Source organism: Anabas testudineus, chromosome 7 (assembly GCF_900324465.2).
Source record: "Anabas testudineus chromosome 7, fAnaTes1.2, whole genome shotgun sequence".
Lineage (NCBI taxonomy): Eukaryota > Metazoa > Chordata > Actinopteri > Anabantiformes > Anabantidae > Anabas > Anabas testudineus.
The window spans coordinates 16003914-16022270 of record NC_046616.1 but is presented as its reverse complement, the minus strand read 5'-3'; the positions used below and the strand labels follow the sequence as shown (position 1 = coordinate 16022270).

The window sequence follows — 18357 nt, the reverse complement described above, 5'->3', positions numbered from 1 at the left end:
GTAACTGGAATCACCAGAGACACGGGCTTCTATAAAGCTAAACATGAAATGATTAGTATTTTCTTTCTCATGATTTATTGTGTCTGAAGTATGGAGAAAAAAGTGAACGTTTCTGTGATCACACTGCAGAGAAAATCTGAGTGGCTATCTGTCTGATGCTCTTCACCGCTCTTCTGACTCTGACTGACTTCTGACACATTGTCTTAAATTTCCTGAAGGTGTCCATGCACTGGTTGTTGCATATTGATTCTGGAGCTGGGGACACTTTGCTCATGTTAGTCTGCTATCATCTCTAAAACAAAGTTTGCAGCCACTGTGTGTCTGAGGGGAGAGGGATAGCAAAATGACATTTGTCTATATCCAGTGTTTATTTCAAACAGGTACTGGCACCCTGATACTAACGATGTGATGTTAACGTTACGTCATACATGAAAAAATGATGAAGACTCCATACGACATGCAGCTGTAAAAATTACTTTCAACTTAATGTAAACATAGTGAGATCTCTATCTAAAAAGGGCTTATGTCTGCACCACCCACAGAGCGAGAGAGAAAAAATAAAAAGACAGGCAGTGGGTGACTGGGGACTGTTTAAAACAGAGGTTTGTGTAGACTAGCAGGGATCTGTCTGTCAGTCTGTTTTGCACCATGGGGGAGGAGATAAGGAATCAATAGGAGGTGACAGAACATGTGGCATATGACTCTGCCAGCCTGCCCTCTCACTTCGAGGGTCTTGTCATCTATATATATACAACAGTCACACATACATGAATACAAACACACCCTCCAGCACTGTTCTGTCAGCATCAGTCAAGGCAAGCCAGACAGAATAAGCAGACTCCAGTTTATGATAAAATATGTTGGGGTCCTCTCCGAAAGCTGTGAGTCCGGCATGCTCGCATGGGGTGTGGGTGTGTACTCCATTAGCCAGCTTTCCTCCTGGCCACCATATGCAGGCCTGTGAGCCCAGGCTGGCTCCATCTGTCGGGTTAATGCCCAGTCTCAGCCCCAAGCAGCTGGCCCCTACAAGCCTCATTATTCACCCACACATAGTGGGGACACATATGCAGTGAGAGACTGACATACTTGACATGAGCCATGGTCCATCTTACAAGGGAAAAAGGTTGAGATGGTGTTTTTGAACATTCTTTTGGCTGCCTGTTGAGCTAGTGTCAGATGAATGTTGCCTACATGAACTCTTTTTTATATACTGTGGTCAGGTAGGCAACTGGGCAAGATACCCATTAACAGGGCAGGAGGAGACGGGAATGCTCAGAAGAAAAGATATGCAAACTTGCAAACTCTTGTGAAGTAAATTTCCATATGTCAAAAGAGCACAGGTGACAACTGGATAAACACATATCTAATCTGCAGAGTGGAACCAGCGAGGATCTCCGAAGATTTAAGTGTGTATATGTGTGAACGTGGTGGTTTAAGAGGGCGATTGTTCCAGATTATTTGCCTATTAAGCTATAACCTCCACTTGAAACTCTACGGGGAGGAAACGGTCCTCCACGGGTCAGAAGAAACACACCATGCAAATGATTTTCCACAAACCTGCACATTTTTCAAGCCCATGTTATACATCTTTGCTCGTGTATTGCAGATGTGTATGCTGCAGATTCCTAAAGTGTTGGGAGTTATTTTTGGTGCAGAATTCATACTAGATCACTGTGTCGTATAGTCATTATGTTCTTCAAGCATGTGACGCATTTACTTACCAGGCTCGACATAATCAAAAACACCTGGTGGCAGTGCATCATATCTAATTATGGCTGAAATATATGTTCAGCACTGATAAAGCTGACAAATGCTCAATTATGCTTTTGTATTTTACAGCAGCTCTCATTGGAGCAGATACGCCTGGTGTAATAAACATAACATTGGCACAAGGTCAGAATTAAAGCTGGATAATTTTGAGAGGAGAAAAACCAACAGAGAATCATCTTTGCTTTTATCTGTGCCTGTTCCATTCGCTCTGTGAACAGGCGCTTTAGAAGAGATGGTTCATACCAACAATCCAACATTAGTACCCACTTTGTGTAATGACTGGCCAATTGTTGTGACAGTATCTCTCTGAATTATTTTTTACAGTCTTCACGCAGTTGTTTGTGCTTTTTTATAAATACTTTTGCTTTCTGACACGGTCAGACAACACGTCTAACAAACTAACTAGCATAAGCCGAACCCTTAGCCTAATTTAATCCGACACTGACGAGGGGGAAAAGAGTCTATACTGAACATCTGATGGTGGAATTTCCTGAATCATGATTAAAAATCAATCTACAGTATATTAGGACATCTCTCTTAGTGTATTTATGTGTTTATATAGTGGTCTGTCACCACTGGAAAAACATAAGCTTAGGTTAAACCATCAACCATTACATTTTAAAGCGAAATCAGTATCACAGTAACTGTTTGCTGAATTTCTTACAGTGGTTAATGTTAATATGTTTCAAGCATTTTCTTTTTTTGACTACTATGCATATTGGTACCTTAGGAAAAAAGCAATATCTGGCCATGACAAGTCTTCATTAGTCAAGACTGGGTTTTTCAGTGTGACTACAAAGACGTCTACAGTGTAGGTGGCTAGGTTCTTGGACACAGGAATATAAATCAGGCTACACTCCCCCACCAGCCTGAAAGCATGACCTTAGAAAGAAAAGAATATTCATCACAGTACAGACAAAGAGCCCTTCAGACTTTGCTGATAGATGCATGTTGAAAGATTAAAAAAAAAAAATAATTAAACAGAGCTGAACTTAGAACTGAAAGTCTCACCTTGGACAAGCCTCCCACGTTCAGGTAGAAACAGATGATGAAGATGTTCCAGGCTACCCACAGAGCAGCCCATACTGTATACTGGAAGACAGCGACACAGACAGATTAAACATAAAGGGAAGAAAAGGGGACCTGAAAAGTAAAGGCAGTGGCCAGTCTGCTCCCACACATACATTCTAGCCCTTTGCAGACATGGGATATGTAACATTGTTGGTTTCATCAGTCTGTTGATTCGGCCCCTTGTTAATGTTCTTCAATCAACATAAGACGACTGACGGAGAGGGCCACAGTACGTGCACAACATTTGCCATAAATGCCAAATTCTTTTCAGACTACTTAATGTGTGAGCCACAACAATATGACTGGTTTTTAACATCAGTCCTGTGTGTTTATCTAAAAACATTACTAACAGACTGATGCTCTGAAATAGTCTTTGCATTTTTCAGAGCAATAAATTAATGAATGTGTGCAGCCTCTGAAGTTTTGAATTTCAGATTAAGTGAAGCATTAAATTCTTTGAAAGCTTGTGTGTCACATAATGTGGCTAACATACTGTACCAGTCAGGCGAACAGATAGATGAGTGCGTTTTATAGTTAGGTCCTTTTTTTTTTTTTGAAGGTGCCAGTAAGTTCAGCGAGTCTATTTGGGCCCTGAGGGAGACGCAGCTTTTTAAACAGTTGAGGCTAAATGAAGTTCACAACATAACAATTTATGAAATTGTACAGTCAGACAGCCAACTGTTGACAGACTCAGAGCGATACATAATGGTATTCACTGACACAGAGAGAGAGTCATCAGTGTGAAGGTCGTTAAATCCTCTGACGCATGATGGGCTATGTGCTTATAATGTCAGAGGTGTCAGAGGAAGAGCGGAGGGCAAAACAGCACCTTTGTAAAAACATGCATGTTCAATCACGAACCACCTTAGCTTGCTCTCTCTAATTTTCCACTTACCATGAGACAATAGCTCTACTTTCTCTCTTCCCGCTCGTCTTTTCAATTCCTGTTTCCTCTCTTGCTTCATTCTATTCTGTGTAGCTCACAAATATGTTTCTGCAGCTCCTCTGCCTCTCTTTATTTACTACATTTTCCTCTGTATCTTTTTCTCCTTCCCCCAATTTTATCCCTAAATTAGGGATAGTCATTAATTAGTCATTAACATCACCATCTGCACTTGTGCTAATGCTGCTAAAAGTAGGCTTTTAATGCCTCAGACGAATGTGACGGCGTAGGATAGTGTGGCTAAAGTGCATAAATCACATTTATGAAGCCTCATAGTAACGCTTTCTAAGAAAAGCAGTGAATCAACAGGCAGTACATGTTTTTCACTGTGTGAAGAGAATGACCTTCTCTGTCCAGAAACCTGAAGGAGACCATAAATCTGATGAGCTCCTTAGTCCCCCAGCTCCCCACCCCCCTTTAATTAGCCCTAATTACCATGGGATTAGAGTGATTTAAGGGTGTCGCACAATGCACAAGAGAATGGAGCACACTTCGTAATTAGAGAGGAAAGGCATCAACATGTCCAATCTACATTACATGCACAGGCAGAGGGCTAATGCAAAGTGATGTGAAACCACTTAACAAAACTGTGAGGAACAGGATTATGTGACAGACCGCACCAAGTTTCACATGAACTTTTTAGCCTTTTAGTTACGTGTACTCACCACAACAATGTAGCGGGGCCGGTACTGGATGGTGCCAAAGAGGCCGAGGATGACGATGATGATGTGGAAGAAGTTGGCAAGGATGGGGGCCCACTGGTAACCCAGGAAGTCAAAGACCTGTCTTTCCAAAGCCAACACCTAAAGGGTGGAACAAAAAAGGAAAAGGGTTATGAGGTTCACTCAGACCATAAAAACTGCCCTAGAACAACGGCAGCATACAGGCAGCACGCACACTGCCAATATGGTCATGTGCTGGTAACAGTAGCTGGTGAACAATCCTTCACAAAGTGTGATGACATGAACAACTTAGTCTCCTACAGTGGGAGTGCCCAGAGGTGAAGACTAGAAGTTTCATAAAATAAACAATGACAGATTTATCAATTCAACCCCTGCTGAGTTAAAGACCAGTTCACTGTTTCCAGCTTTCCTGCCAATGGCTGCAAGGAATATAAATGTTCTGGGAACTTGACGGGAAGTGAGGGCATTCTTTAATAATAACACCGGAGTGAGCTAAGGTGCTTATTAAAATATGCGCTCACAAACAGCATGCGTATATGCGCAAGGACAGTTAAGCCTTCTACAATGAGTAGCGCCTTTTCTCAGTGCACCTCAGTCCTTCAACGCCAACAGCTGTTTGAGGCCAGGTCTTCTCACATGAAATACATTCATTCCTCATGTAATTTTTTTAACCATAGATTTGTTTTTCATCTCATCTTTACCCTCCACCTGAGATCCTTCTGTTGAACACCAAAACGAAAACGAAACACAAATTTGAGCCGTTAACACCGCAAGTCCCTATTTGCATCAAGTCAATTAGCATGCCATTTGGGTGAAAATACGGGGAGGGGGTGCGAACCATTTAATTAAAATTCCATTGCCAAACCAATTCCATTCTCAGTGTGTATGTGTGTGTGCTTGTATCTCAAGCAATGATGTGTTCAGTTGTGTGTCGACATGTCATTTCCAGCCAAGCGCTTGAAGATGGATGAGGGAAGGATGAATCTCGTCTCTTGCAGCGAGAGGATGCACCAATGAGCACATTCGCAGAAACACACACACACACACATATGCACACACACAGTCATGGCTGCTCTTCCTAATGTAATGGAAATGTTACCGGCGACCTGGTGAGACATTGTGACAGGCAGGGGACTGAAATGATCAAATAACGAGTGATAATTAAAAATGAACACTTCTTTTTTTATAGAGGCCGAGGGCAGAAACAATGCAGACACAACTGAAGGGGGTGAAGTGAGGCGAACTGGGATTTGCACCAAGTGTTTTGCCAAGTCAAGTCTAGAAACCTGAAGATAAAGCCTTTCACTCCAGTTGAAGTAGGAAAAATACTGATGTCTGGGAAATTAAAGTGGGGGATTGTAATGTCAATGAGTGCAAACCTTCATCCCCCAAGCGCACATACCATAGTTCCCCTGATGGCCATGGACTCTTACCCTAAAATATTTTTACCAGTCATTGAATTAAAGAAGTGTATAGGCATGAGGCGCACTGTGTCCTGCATGTGTGTGTGTGTGTGCCTGCTCTTGTATTCTTTCCTCTGAGATGCTGTACTAAGCCTATCACGTTCGCTGCTAACTCAATAATCCACCAAGATGACAACAATCAATCAAGGCTTGAAACGTCTCTGCCCGCCCAGACGCACACAGGCACACGCGCGCGCACACAATCACACAAACCCATATGGCACAATTAGCCCGCAATTCATAGGAAGCAGGTTGCTGGAGAGTGGGGTAGAATTGGATCAAAAGATACCAATGCTCTTCCAGGAATAGAGAGCCGGCTACATAACGGCCCGTAAAAGCTTCCCACCGACCTCCAGCAGGCACAAATGACTCCCTCTAGGGTGACGGGATCTCTTAGTGTGTATTTTGGTTTTGGGTGTGTATATGTGGAGAGGCATGTTGCCCACACATACCATTCCTCCCACCATAAATACTAAGCAGTTAGGGGGTGTGTACAACAGCAGGATGCAACAAGCCCCTCTTACACCTCCACTACTACTCATCCTGTGTTTGCACCATTGTTCCTTCTCGATTTACACTTTTTTTTTTATATCTCCATTCCAGGCTTATTAAAACCATTAATTACACTCTCCTTTAGCCATGCCATATTAGATTCTTAACAAGGATGGCAAATCTACTGCTTCTGGTTAGATAATGTTAGATGGTATTTGATGTGGATAAATGAGCAAACACAAACAGAGCAATGAGGAACACACAAGTGGATACAGTCTTACACTGTAATCCCTCCTTTCCTCAAAGTCCAAGCTGAGAATATTAAAGTCCCAAAACATTTCAATCAGTTAACATGGCATGAAGAAGATGAAGAAGAAGAAGAAGAAGAAGAAGAAGAGGGGGAAGTAAGCCACAGATAGTAGCAGTGAGAGGATCAGAGTAAATGTGTCTGAGAGAGAAAAATGTTTGATCCACATAATATGAGAGCTAATTAAAATGTGCATGTGTGCTCAAGATAAGTGGCTGAAACGTATGAAAAGCAGTTCAGCATTCAACCGGGATTTCAGACATTGAACCAAACGAGTGTCTGGCCTGACAGCTGCTTATGATAAATACGTCAACCGCGCTGACTGTGTTGTCACATGTTGCAGTAGTAGTGCGCACTTCTGACGAAGTGTTACGATGCATTCACACCTGCGGATACAAAGTAGTTGGCAGTATGTGGCCTCTTGTGAATCTGTAGTTGCGTGTTGAGCATGCAATGTGCATGTTCTGCTCCAGCTGGACAACTGTTTTCAGATGTATCCAACAATGTGTGCACACAGCCACCTTAGTTAAAAGAGTTTTCTTTACATAGTGAAGTAGTACAAAGCCCCACCGGTCCGTTAGAACTGAAGAAGATTTTCAGATTAGAGGTGAAACATCATCAAGATCTTTTTTGCCACAGTTTTGGAAAAATCATGTAGTAAATGACAGTGTGTGTCTGTTGGTTTCTCTAGAATCAAGATGATCATAACGGACTCTAATCCAGCTGTTGCTTGCACTGCATAAGAACATATTCACATACAGCTGAGCCTTCCTGAATCTGTCACGTCCTGATGAAACTCCTGATTGAAGGAATAAAGAACAAAATAAATGATGAGCTGACCGTCACAGTCTCCCAGTTTTTGTGTCTTTAACCTGGATATACTTGGACTTCCGTTTTTTTTATTATTCTTAATGTTATACAGAAGTAATCAACTCTTTTCCACTCGTGTCAAGATAATCACAAGTGTCTCTCTCTGATGCACTGCAGGCTGGAGAGGATATCTGCATTCATATTCAGCATTGAGTCCATCAGACTCAGCAGGGGTGCATGAGTGGATGGTTGCATCTTTTTCACAATGGATAGCAGCTGTCACTCACCTACCTTTTTCAATGTGTACACGGGAAAAGCCAGTTACGGGTAAAAGGAAGCGAGACAACAGAGGTGACTGCTCCCCCTCTAGATACTTATCAGCACTTCTCTTTCCATGTTTCCTCTGATAACATGTTACTGAATGTGTCATCGGGATCTATCGCTTTCAAAAGTATGCCTGTGTGTGTATTTGTCCATTATGTATGACTTTAGGCTGCATGAGTCAGTAAAACTCACGCAGCTGGGCAACACTGAGGAGATGTAAGGTGTGAGTTCCCACTACTAAGTTATCTTACTACACATTAGTCAATAAAGCCAAGTCTGACTAAATGATACTGCTTCAGCTGCCAACATGGAGACAGTCTATCCTGACTGCTGCAACTCACTGAGAATAAAGACAAGCCAGGGCAGGGCACGGCACACAGGAGAACTTCACAGATAAAGGATAATAAAATAAATATAATAATATCTTAGCTGCACAAACTCTGAGCGAGAATCACCATTTGGATTAAGCAGTGGAAATCTGTAGAAATGGTATAGAAACTATCACAAGAAGAAGTGGAGCTGAGATCTGACATGGGCTTTGAATCAAAATGAATGGCTACATACTATAAGTGATTACATTGTCATTCTCAGTGTCATAGTTTTAGAATTTGATTAGCAGATATTAAACTGGTTAGAAATGTATTACCATCCATCTATATCAACCACTTGGCTATTGACTGGGTAAAACTATTAAATTCATCTTTGAAGCATTTAAGCAAATTTCTGAAACTCTAGAGGGGAAGGTTGTAAAAGAGACAAGGCTAGCATTGTTTAATGTGCCTCTCTTTGCCCTGGCTTGTCTTTGCTCTATGACTCCCAGCAGGCAGTAAAGTATTTCTAAAAAACCTTCTTCAATCCAATTTTTCACCTCTCGCCCGAGTAAAGTCATTATACTCTGGTGTCTGCCTGGTCCTTGTGTAACTAATGGTGCCAATCTCGGTATGTGTGTGATCAGATGTGTGTGTGTGTGTGTTGGGCACATGAAGAGTTGGGTAGATAGATAGCCCTTGGTGGTGCCTGGTCTAGCAGAGCTGAGACAGGGATTAAGAGGCAGGGTGCCTTCAAAAGCCACTTTCTTCTTCACTGTTTGAAATATGGGCTGCACAGTAAAACACACAGCAGCTAGACCTTTTGTACTCCACTAAGTACCACTTGTTTTAGGTGGTGGTGCTAAGCAGACAGTGAGTGAAGTGCTCATCGTAGCTCTGATACAGTATTTGCAAAGTGACCATTGAAAGCTCATACGTATCAAAGAGCTCTTTATTTAAGATGAAATATGCTAAACCTCCGGTGCTCTTAGTGCTAATAACACACTAATCTCTCGGTACTACTGGGAACACACAACACCCAAATCCGTCCCACTGAAGGAAACATTATGAAGCCAGTGCTTTGAAGCGATTCTCCCTCTGGACACTGACACAATACGGTATTTTCAAGTTTTGCCTTTTGTAACATGTCCTGTGTTATAATGTTTATATTATAACACAGGACATGTTATATTATATATTATAATTATAACAGTTCAGTGGAGTTGGCAGCAGGTGAGTTTCATTCATTTGGGCTTGATCGGTTTCGCTGAATGAAGCTCTCCCTTCTTTACAGTTTATGTTCAGATTAATTAAGATCGTTTTAATCGTTTTTGCCCTCTCTGGTCCGACGACTGCCCTTGTCTGTGGTTAAAGTTCCCACTCTTTCTAACTCTCCATCTTGTCATCTGCTTTCCTGTTTAGTTTTGCAGTTAGCTCATCGAAGAGAAATAATGCACATACATGGGTGCCTGTCTACATTTCAGACAGTTAACAAACCCTATATTTCATTTGAACTAAACTTTCCATTAAGTGAAATTTAAATGATCTCCTTGATAAAATGATGTGTGGCACAGTTATGCAGGGATCACACATTCATGCACCAATCAGGACTCAACAAGATTTGAATAAGACACTGATGACATTTGCTGTTCAAATATAAACCAAACCACACTTACACAGTCGCAGTCGGTTTCTGAGTTTGAATTGCTGTGTATTTAGTCGTAATTAGGTTGCTAAGTCATACTTTGCAAGATTTCAGCCTACAATTTATTAGCAAACAGGCATTCATTCTACAATTCACAACTGACCAGACAGCATTTAAAGGATTTCAGCCCATAAAGTCAAAAAGCTGACGTGATTCATCAACTATGACAGTAAACATTCTTCCTCACATGGCTGGTATCTCTTGCAAAATGTCTATCTTGCTCAGTCGCTCATCTCTTTCTCCCTTTTTCTCCCTTCCTTCACTTTGCCGTCAGCCGTCATTTATTAAGTTTATCTGCAAAGGTGGCAGCAACGTTTGGATTATTAAAGGCTAATTTTGACTTTGCAGCGTCAACTTGAGGAGGAATGCAGCAGCAGCACTGGATGCTACGAGTTCAGCCTCAGCCAAAGGGATTAATGTCACTTGTGAGGTTTTTGTCTCCTTTCTCTGTGACTCACACACTCGCTCCATGTTGTGTGGGGGCGTTGCATGGAAAATTAGAGATGAGACAGCAGGCAGCATCACACACAGGTACATGTAAACAAAGTATATGGGGTATCAACCAATGTTCATCTACAAATACAGAGACACAAAAGCACACACACACTTTAATTTCTGACAGAAGAAAAGCATAATACCTACAGCAATACATGCACACAAACAAAGGATAGGATGGAAGAGAAGTGACGAAACGAGAGCAGCTTATACCAGCCAATCCTCTCTTCCTCACTGTCTCTCCCATGTCCCATATCCAACAAAAAGCTGTTTATGTTTCGCCCTAATTAACAAGTAGTCGATTTAGCTGCAACAGAGGAAGTTCTCATCAAGAATATGCAGTCAAGAACAGCAAACAGCTGTCAACAGTTTGTACCCTCCAGCTCTACTTTCCATAATTGAGTCAGGGATGTTGCTCTTTTCATCATAATAGCATCACTCCTCAACTTTCATCCACCAAAGTTATGCTGCGTGCGGCCCTGCTGTCCAATCATCTGATCACACGACACAATCAGGTCAAAAACATCCGTGAAGTCATCAGCTGCTTGTAAAACAAGGACTGAATGCCAAAAACAGTAGGGGCGGGGGGGGGGGGGTTCGAGTGAGATGAATATGCTTTCCAGCCATTCAACTGAGTGTGATCTGTCAAGATAGTCATCCCAGCTGTGGTGCTCCCAAAGCAATTTATTCGATGGCACACTATAACAAATGACACCGCTGGAACTGCTGGAATGGAAAAAGAGAAATGGGCTTGCAAATAGTTCTAGTTTTATCTCCATTATAGCTTAATATTGGAGCGTCATTCATGTGGAACACACACAGACACACTCACATGAGCCTGTGCATGGAAGTGTACACACACTCACATTTGCCAGCCCAAGGTTTTCACTATAACCACATAATTAATGGTCTGTTAAACTGAAGACATTAAAATGGAGAACTGCTGTAAAAAAGGCCACTAGGCAGAGAGAGAAGATGGCTTTTCCAAGAACACACATATTATTATAAACCAACATGCACGGAGCAAAGGCGGGGGGGGGCATTCCCGAACCTGGGGAAGGTCGAGAAACAACAGGAAGGTCACCCCCTCCTCTCAATTATCATAAAACCTACATGTAGTTGCGTTTAATCTCTGCTTCACAAGTAACCTCAGACAAATGTATAAAATAAATACAATTCACATCGAGTGGTAAAGCTGCATCTGCCTGGTTGCTATGCTGCATTTTGGGTGGATCATTTCTGTGGTGAGGTTAAAGGCTATATATGTAAGTAGAGCTATGTTTAGAGTGACAGTTGTCTTGAGAGCACGATGTGTACTGAGACCCATGTTCTGTGCAGCCCAACCCCCCCCACGAGGTCGTCTACCAGCACTACTCTCTCTCCTCAGCACGCTAAATCAGATTTGCATCATAAATTCCCATATCTCCATTTGACAGGTTGATTCTTATTTCCTGCGAGCTCGTCAGCATCTTATTGTATATGTAAAGGTTGCCACGGTAACAGTGCGCCAGGAACAGGGAGGGGAAAGGGATAGAAAATGAAAGAGAGGGAAGCCTAAATACGGAGACCTCAGGTCTCTAGGGCCATGCTCATAATTGGCCCAGAGTGAGAGGTCAAACCACCACCCTTCCCCCTCGTCTCACTCTATTGCTCTCCACCTCTCTATCCGCATCTCCCCCAAATCTCCAGTGGCTTTAGCCTCGCTGATAAATCAGATGGTAATCAATAATTCAAACATATTCCAACCTGGCATCCCAGAAGGAGGGGAAATGAGGAAGAGAGAAAGGCCTTGTTGTGTTTTAACAAAGGATACACATTATGGGTGGAACGTGAACATTTATTACTCATTGGAGCAGTGCTCCTCATCCCTGAGTGTCCTGGTTACACTGAGCTCTCAGGTGAGACGACGACACACTGGGGCAGCTCCACAAGTCTGAGCTGTGAGTTTGGGAGAATTGATTATATATTCACCTTGCCTTGTGACCTACAACACACACACACACACACACACTGGTGTTTAATTGTCTTTTTTGGTGGGCCTGTACTTGAAGCTAAGGCCAAGCAGGACCTGTCAGGGTCTGCTCTTCTGTGCATGGGGGCTGCAGGCACAGCAATCACAACAGTCAAGACCACAATCATCACCACAACACCAGGGGTCCAATTGACAACACAAGCACAGGACTCGCACACAGTACATAATTATGGTGACCTTTTGACCTCTAAAAGGAAAAGAAGAAGCTCCAGAGACAATGTAAGACCTTCATTTCTGAAATCATATCACTGCTTCTCGTGCAGCCTATGATCCCATACTGTACTGTTAGAACCTTCTGCCCTTCATCCTCCACTTTTACAATGTCTCTGGAAAGATAACAAACATGCCAACATGTGAACAATCATTTTAAAAACTGGCAAAGTATAATATGTATTTGTATATGTTGCAGTCTTGCAGAGAAATATTTGAGCAGTGTAACCCTAACCCTAAGTAGATCTTAATCAATTATTGTGTAATTCATTTTAATTGACTGGGAACATTGTTTCTATCAAGGACTGGGCACTTCCTGATTCTAAGCCCACAGCCTTTAGCGTGTAAACTGACGAGACAGTAAAATATGTGTCTCTCAGTCTTGGACATAAGTGGCTATAGGGCTGTAATCAATTTAACATTCATTTCTTTATTTTATCCTAATGTTAGCCTCTCTCTGTTTAATGATGGTCAGTGCTGGTACCACATGTTAAAAAATGGTAATGCAACAAAATAAGAGTCTCCGAAAAACTATGTTTCTATACAACTTAAGTACAGTCACAAATGCATTTATGTGGGAAACGTAACTACTGATTACGTTTTCTATAAATGCAATGTAACAATCTAATTAAGTTTGCCACAGAAATGTACACAGACTTGCAGTTTAGTTGCATAGAAACAGGCTTAAAGGCGGACTGTAACAGCTAACTTAAACATTATAAAGCAGTTAGGTATATGGCATCTTTAATAGGTTTAGAAAATCCCAACCAAAGTTGACATCTGGTGAATACACTCATGAGTGTATATGGCTGTTGGCATCTGTTGGCATATGGTATGTTAAATTACATACTGTATGTCTGTGTTTAACACACGGAGGCACCACATTTTGTTTCTGCATGGATAATTCAGACAGGGATGCTATCTTATTCCACCGTCGTCTGTTCAAGCCTAAGCAAACAGTAAAAAAAATATGTGTTTCTGCTCACCATGATATGAATCACTGTCCAGAGAGGCTTTATGAAAACTTAATAGCAGGCCCAGAAAGGCGAAGACGAACCGAGAGAAACATAGAGATAAAAGAGCTGTAACCATCCACTCTGTTCCCGCTGGCCTATCTCTTCCATCAACCTGGCAGTGCCAAGGAAACACAGTTCATTATCATTGATCACGCTACACTCCCCACTCACACAGACACTCTAAAGGAAGTTGCACGCATGCATTTACAAAAGCACCGACCAGACAAGTTACGCTAAGCAGATGTCTGTAGCATCTGTAAGCGGTAAAACTGAAATCATCTAGGTCTGGCCAAGAATAGCTTTTGTATTTCACAAGTTAACAGGTTTTGATGCAACACCTCAGGAACAGTGCACAAGTACGAGTACACAACAGGATTACGCGGGAGCAGTAACTCTCACACCCACAGCATACAATGTTTTATTGCGGTCCAATCTGTCCCAGCTGCAGTAATTACTCTTAATTACGGCTGCGCAGCGCATTAATATCAAAGCCATGGACCAAGTGTGTGTATGTCTGTCAGCCCACGTGCACGCGTAGACTGGTGAGAGACAGCGTGCTGATAGATACCCAGCATCTCCAAGCTCATGAATATTCAACTGAAATTTTGAATGTTAGTGCTTCCATAAAGCAAACGAGTTAGCGGTAAAAGCAGGGAAGGAAAAAAAAACCAAAAAAAACAGAGTAAATCCTTTGTAATGTGTGGGAGATGACGTGATGCCTGCCAAGGAAATAATGTTGTGCTTTTAGAGATAACACTCTTCAGGATGAGGAGCGCTTCTGCTCCTCTCCGCTGAAACTTTCTTGGAAGCACTTTGGTTGAACTCCGTCGTCTTCTCTGAAGCCTGCTCTACAAAGTTGGTGTATTCTCCAGCTATGTCATCAAAAGAGTGGAGCAAAACTGGGCAGCATGATGCAAGATATTACACACGTAGGCACTCGCACGGTGTTTGTGAGTAGTCTGACAATTCTGGCATGAAGATGAGGTAAAACTTGCATATCTCTGCCGCTACGCACTCTGGGTCACCGCACTCACAGCACTTCGTCCATTCAGGCCGTTCACTGTGCGAGATGGACCCTTTTTTTTCTCGTCCATGTCTGAGATCAAATAGAAGCGCTTCCAGCTCCTTTCCTCGTTTCTCTCATTATGCCAGAGGCACACAGGGCTGAGCTTCCTCCCCTCATACAAAGGCTGTAATCTTTACTGAACACTAGACCTACTAACCTATAACTCACAGTTCCAAATGTGCAGCTGTGTGTGTGTGCGTGTGTGAGTGACGAGGGGCTTGTGTGAGGTAACATCCATCAGCGCTGCCAGCACAGTTATGGCCAGGCATTTTCAGGGTCAATGTTCAGTTCTGAGCTCATTAACCTTGTTCCCTGTGATTATGTGTGTGGGTACTTGTGCGTATCAGCCTGTTCGCCCTTTCCCCCCCCAAAAAAACCAAAGCGACTGACGAAGAGGACTCTTTCATCAATCACCTGCTGTCCGCAGAGCGGCATTAACCAGCCGCTCCATTCGCGACCACGTCCGTGGCCTAGCTGCTGACATTCACAATATGTCTGGGCTGGGTCCCTTATCTGACCAATCGAAACGCTTCCACGCCGGTTCAGTTTCAGGTCAACACCTCTAAAGAGCGACCCGTTGAGACAAAAAACGAGCTTGACTGCGTCTCTGAGTACAAACAAATCATTAGACAGACAGGGCTTCCTTCCAATGCTTGCCATTCTCTGGGGTTGATCGGGGTTCTGACAACCATCCAACCCTACTGTCTGGAACAGTTAGGCTGCAGAGAGAAGAGGGAACAGAGGCGTTTCGATCAATACAGGCTCATTATCTGTTGCCTTCTGTCCTAGAGAGACGAGTCCCACCGCTCAGCCTGTTGATGAGGAAAGCGCACCACAATTCAATTAGGGGATGGCCGAGATGCCAAAAGAGGTTTGATCAAAGCACTCTGCTTGGCTAATTAGCACACACAGCGGTTCACAAGGGCTATTTTTACATCTGAGGAGCAGGGTATGTTGTTTTGTTAATGGTAGTTTTACCCTGTAATGGACTGGGAATAACCTGGCTCATTGTCAATGCATAGGTTTCAGCCAGGGGAGAGCGTGGGCCCCTTGTGCTGCGGCGCACGCACTCACACATGTTTATTAATGTGAATAGGCAAATGTATACACGCACACACACACACACACACACACACACACACACACACACACACATAAACACATTTGCCTACAACCTGATGACCTTTGAAAGGTTGTGCAGGGTTTAATGCAGCCCTTCCTCACAGGTTAAACTCATTAGAAGTGTGGAGGTGTGTGTGTCTGTGCCTGTGTGTGTTCCTGCAGACAGGAAGTGTCAGGTCATCCAGAAATAGTGCCAGGGGAAACTAAAGCTGTTTCCAGGAGTGTTCAGGGACTTTTTAGGCAGCCTGCTGACAGCTTTATAAACCCCTTAACAAATTGTCAACCTCCTTCTGTCTAATGAGGCAAAAAGGTCCAAAATCTGGCAAAGAAAAACAGGTGTGTCCCTCAAGATGAGCTCCCAGCCTCCGAGCGTGTGTTTGTCGTCAGACAGCGAGTCATAATTTCTAACACAGAGCATTACTGAGACCACTGCGACCAAAAGCACCCAGATTTCAGTTTCCCCCTCTTCCTCGCATCTAATGAATGTAGAGAAATGAAACCTGAAAGACACACACACACAAACACACACACATACACACCAGCTATTCATCTGGAAGATGAAGTGGGGGGAAAAAGGTAGCGGGAAACGAAGGCCGGAGGCAGTGGGATTTGGTTCAAACGGCGAAAAAGAAACAACTGCAACAAACACTTGTCTTAATCATGTTACTGGGAAAAAGCAAAACAGACTTGGGAAAAGTATTTCAACTCATTTGCAATCCACATTATCAGCTTCTTCTATTTCTAACCAGCAGTTTGCTTGAGAAGACATAATGAAACAGAATCAGTGCAATGAAAGACTTATCAATGGTATCAAACAACACCACCCATCATTCAGCCTTTCCTTTCATCATGTTTTCCTATTTCCTTTGTTTCTGCATCCTCCTGTGTGTGTCATAATACATTACAACTTTCCCCCTCCGACCCTTTTGTCTGAAGAAGATTTTATTGCTCCCTTAGCTGTTAAAAGCGGCATTTACTCAGGGGCTTATGGCGTGAGCAAGCTCAGTTATAATGCAGCCATAAATAACATTTCTCGCCGCCTGTCAAGTGAACTCCACTCACGGCTAGTGGCGAAGGCAGGGCTGGCCTGCGAGTCAGTGGGAAGCACAGTGCGAGACCGAGGCGGCTACCATCAGGAAAATGTCACAACCCACAGTTCACTGATCAAAAACTGAAATGTTCCATCAAGCTGTTAAGTCTCTGTGTCGGCCCGTTGGTGTGTGTGTGTGTGGATCAGCACTTCCCAACATACAGTGAGTTTGATTCTTCACATTTTGAGATAAGAGCACTGAATGTATTAGCAGACGTCTCATGAGACAACAGAAGCCCCTGATATCACTGTGCAACATATTACTTCTGGTAACACTGTGCATTTGAGTGGATCATATACTAGGTCATCATTACAATATTAAATAAATAAATGAAGAGCAAATGCATCTATTTGCTGATGCACTTTGATCATACATCACACAGCACAGTTACCCCAATACTGTCCATCACTGGTGCCACTGCTGACCAGGTCCAGAGCATCCACAGCACCACACGTCTCACAACAGTGAATTTCCTCATGGATCGAGTGAACACAAAACATGACTTTTACTTTCTTCAAATGGACATAAAAACACAGGGACGTGTTAGTGGGATAAGTTAGGGAAGTTTTAGGACAGGCTGGTGTTTCTGGAACACGTTTCACTTTCCACCGTGTGACTCCTCATCCAGCTGTGCGCTAAGTTTTCACACAAGACATCTCATTGCAGTTTTTTTTTTTTCTTCTTCTTCTTTTAAATAGGCTATAAAATTGTTAACCATAACCCTAAAAAAAAAAAAAAGCCAAACAGAACAGACGGACGCGGCTCGACTCACCAGCTGTAAAGTGCAGATGAAGATGAGGGTGCATCGCCCGCTGCAGCAGCCCATTGTGTCAGCGGCGAAAAAACGTGACTCTGCCGGGAGGAAGGGGACCTGGAAACAGGTCGGATGATCTTTCAGTGTGCCGACCAGCCTCAGTCCTGACTCGGATCACCGGGGTCTCATCCTCCTCTCGGTTTTGATCTGTCGGATCGCTCTCTGGCCGCTCTGCGTCTGCTTGTTCGCCTTCGCTCCAGCCGCCCGGTCGCACTTGAGGTGACTGGCTGGGTGGATGGCTGCGAGCCGGTGGGTAGAAGGAGGAGGAGGAGGAGGTGGTGGAGGAGGAGGAGGAGGAGGAGAGTGGGAGGCGGTGGTGTGGGGTGTGTGAGGCGCCGGGGCTCACCGCTCTCTGCAAACTGTCTGAGCGCGCTTGTTAGTTCAAAACAGTCCAAATCAACCAATTTATTGCCATGGCGACCACATCAGTTCCTATTAGACGAATGATCATGTGTGATCGGAAATTACAATTACAGCTGAAAAGAAGAAGCTTCGTTTCAGGGATTGATTTGAGAGGGAAAAGAAACATTTAGGTGTTTGTAAATAATGAATGTTGAACAACTTCATTGGGAGATTTAATGACTTTTCGGACGTCGAGCTGCTGGTGGAGAACAGGCGCCACCCTGTGGCCACGA

General features: G+C 43.3%; 1 protein-coding gene across 1 annotated transcript in view; it reads right to left on the bottom strand.

Annotated features, from left to right (window-relative positions):
* nkain4 (sodium/potassium transporting ATPase interacting 4) overlaps positions 1–17950 on the bottom strand; it is a 37891-nt gene extending 19941 nt beyond the window's left edge. Inside the window, exons 1-3 of the mRNA XM_026368687.1 lie at positions 17681–17950; positions 4450–4587; positions 2782–2862 (exon numbers count right to left, since the gene is read on the bottom strand). Coding sequence (XP_026224472.1) covers positions 2782–2862; positions 4450–4587; positions 17681–17734 — 273 coding nt within the window. The 5' untranslated portion in view covers positions 17735–17950. The remainder of the gene's footprint in view (positions 1–2781; positions 2863–4449; positions 4588–17680) is intronic.
* Between the last annotated feature and the right edge of the window lie 407 nt (positions 17951–18357).